Source organism: Merops nubicus, unplaced genomic scaffold (assembly GCF_000691845.1).
Source record: "Merops nubicus isolate BGI_N331 unplaced genomic scaffold, ASM69184v1 scaffold47760, whole genome shotgun sequence".
NCBI classification, from domain to species: Eukaryota; Metazoa; Chordata; class Aves; order Coraciiformes; family Meropidae; genus Merops; species Merops nubicus.
The window spans coordinates 7,448-9,252 of record NW_008583088.1 but is presented as its reverse complement, the minus strand read 5'-3'; the positions used below and the strand labels follow the sequence as shown (position 1 = coordinate 9,252).

The window sequence follows — 1,805 nt, the reverse complement described above, 5'->3', positions numbered from 1 at the left end:
AGGGTGGGTTTCAGCCACCTGAGATAAAACAATGATCCTATCTACATAAACACTTCCAAATTTGCATCTGCACTCTTAGCAAGGGAGACGTGCTGTCTACCTGGGCAGCTGGCCTCTCAAGCTGCTCATCTTGGAAGACGTTCTGATGATGCCATTATCTCTATCATCTATAGGAAATTTGAACAAAGCTTTGTTTTTTCCTTCCCTGTTAAGGGGTTTGGACCCCTAACGCTCGCACTGAATGCACAGCCTAAATGATTCCTCCAACCTGTCAATGCAGGATCTTGAACCCAGCAGTCACAAATCTCACATAGGTGCCCTGACCCCTGAGCTGAAGACCTCTATGTGCTGAAGTTTGCCAGGCTGTGAAATGACTCAGAGAGCTGTCATTTGGCTTCTTCTTCCATGGTCCAGTCCAAAGGATGCATGTTGGATAAATCTTGCTTTAAGGCAGCTTACTGTTCTTTACAGCTAATTTCTAGTTGTGTCCTAACTTGGTAATATCTGCAAAGACTGTTAAGCCAGTTTGTTTTCTCCATTAAGTTGCCACTGGGGTTTGTAGCATGAAAGACAAAATGTTTGCGACATCCATGCTATTTAAGGATATACTTAATCTATCCCTTTGGAAAGACAGAGTAGAAGGCTGCGAGACTCAAACTGTTACACATCTTCAGTAAAGTAAATTCTGTGGCAATTAAATCTATTTTCTTATTTTCTTCTTTTCCAGGTCAACAATGCAGTTCCTCGTCTGGCTCAATTTGCTGCTTCTCCTTCCTTGTTTTGGTACCACCAAAACCTGCTTCCCTGGCTGCCATTGTGAAGTGGAAAGCTTTGGTCTCTTTGACAGCTTTAGCTTGACCAAAGTGGACTGCAGTGGAATAGGCTCACACATTGTTCCCGTCCCAATCCCTCTGGATACTTCCTACTTGGATCTATCATCAAACAAACTGGAAACAATCAATGAATCAATGCTTACTGGCCCTGGATACACCACCTTGGTGAGCCTTGACCTGAGCTACAACAAAATCGCCAAGATTTCCTCTACAACCTTCTCCAGACTTCGGTACCTGGAGTCCTTGGATCTGAGTCATAACTCTCTGGAAGTCCTCCCGGAGGACTGTTTCTCCAGTTCTCCTTTGGGTGACATCGATTTGAGCCATAACAAGCTTTTGGATATAGCTATGGACATTTTTGCTTCCAAAGGTCAAGGAAAACCCCTGAATGTGGATCTATCCAATAATATGCTCAGCACAATTACAAGGCACCGAGAAAAGAGCGTCCCCAACATCCAGAACTTAAATCTTTCTGGAAACAGGCTAACATGGGTGCCAAACCTTCAAGGCATTCCTCTCCGATACTTAAATCTTGACGGGAACCCTCTAGTCAAGATTGAGAAAGGCGACTTCACGGGGCTGAAAGATTTGATTCATTTATCCCTCAGTGGCCTGCGTGGCTTTGGGGAGTTATCTCCTTATAGCTTCAAGGAACTACAAGCCCTTCAAGTACTGGATTTATCCAGCCATCCCAACTTGAAGTCATTGACTTCTGAAGTTATCTTTGGTCTGAACTCCCTACAAGAGCTTAACCTCTCTGGGACCGGTGTGTCATCCTTGCCAAGGACTGTGTTGAAGTATTTGCCTTCCATCAAAAGCATCACCTTGGGGAAGGACATACAGTGTCTTAAGACCATTAAAGAAGGACAGTACCATCGACAAATTGGGCAGACCAAAAAAGAGGTCCTCAGTTGCCATGACAGCCACGGGGCCATAGCGACAGCACCTTACGTTTCATGATGAAAGCTGGGG

The 1,805-nt window shown here is 44.7% G+C and overlaps 1 protein-coding gene across 1 annotated transcript; it reads left to right on the top strand.

Annotated features, from left to right (window-relative positions):
• The first annotated feature begins 731 nt into the window (after positions 1–731).
• On the top strand, positions 732–1,793 carry TSKU (tsukushi, small leucine rich proteoglycan). Its single transcript, XM_008939509.1, has one exon. It carries the CDS (start codon positions 735–737, stop codon positions 1,791–1,793), a length of 1,059 nt encoding a protein of 352 aa, XP_008937757.1. The 5' UTR covers positions 732–734.
• The last annotated feature ends 12 nt before the right edge of the window (positions 1,794–1,805 follow it).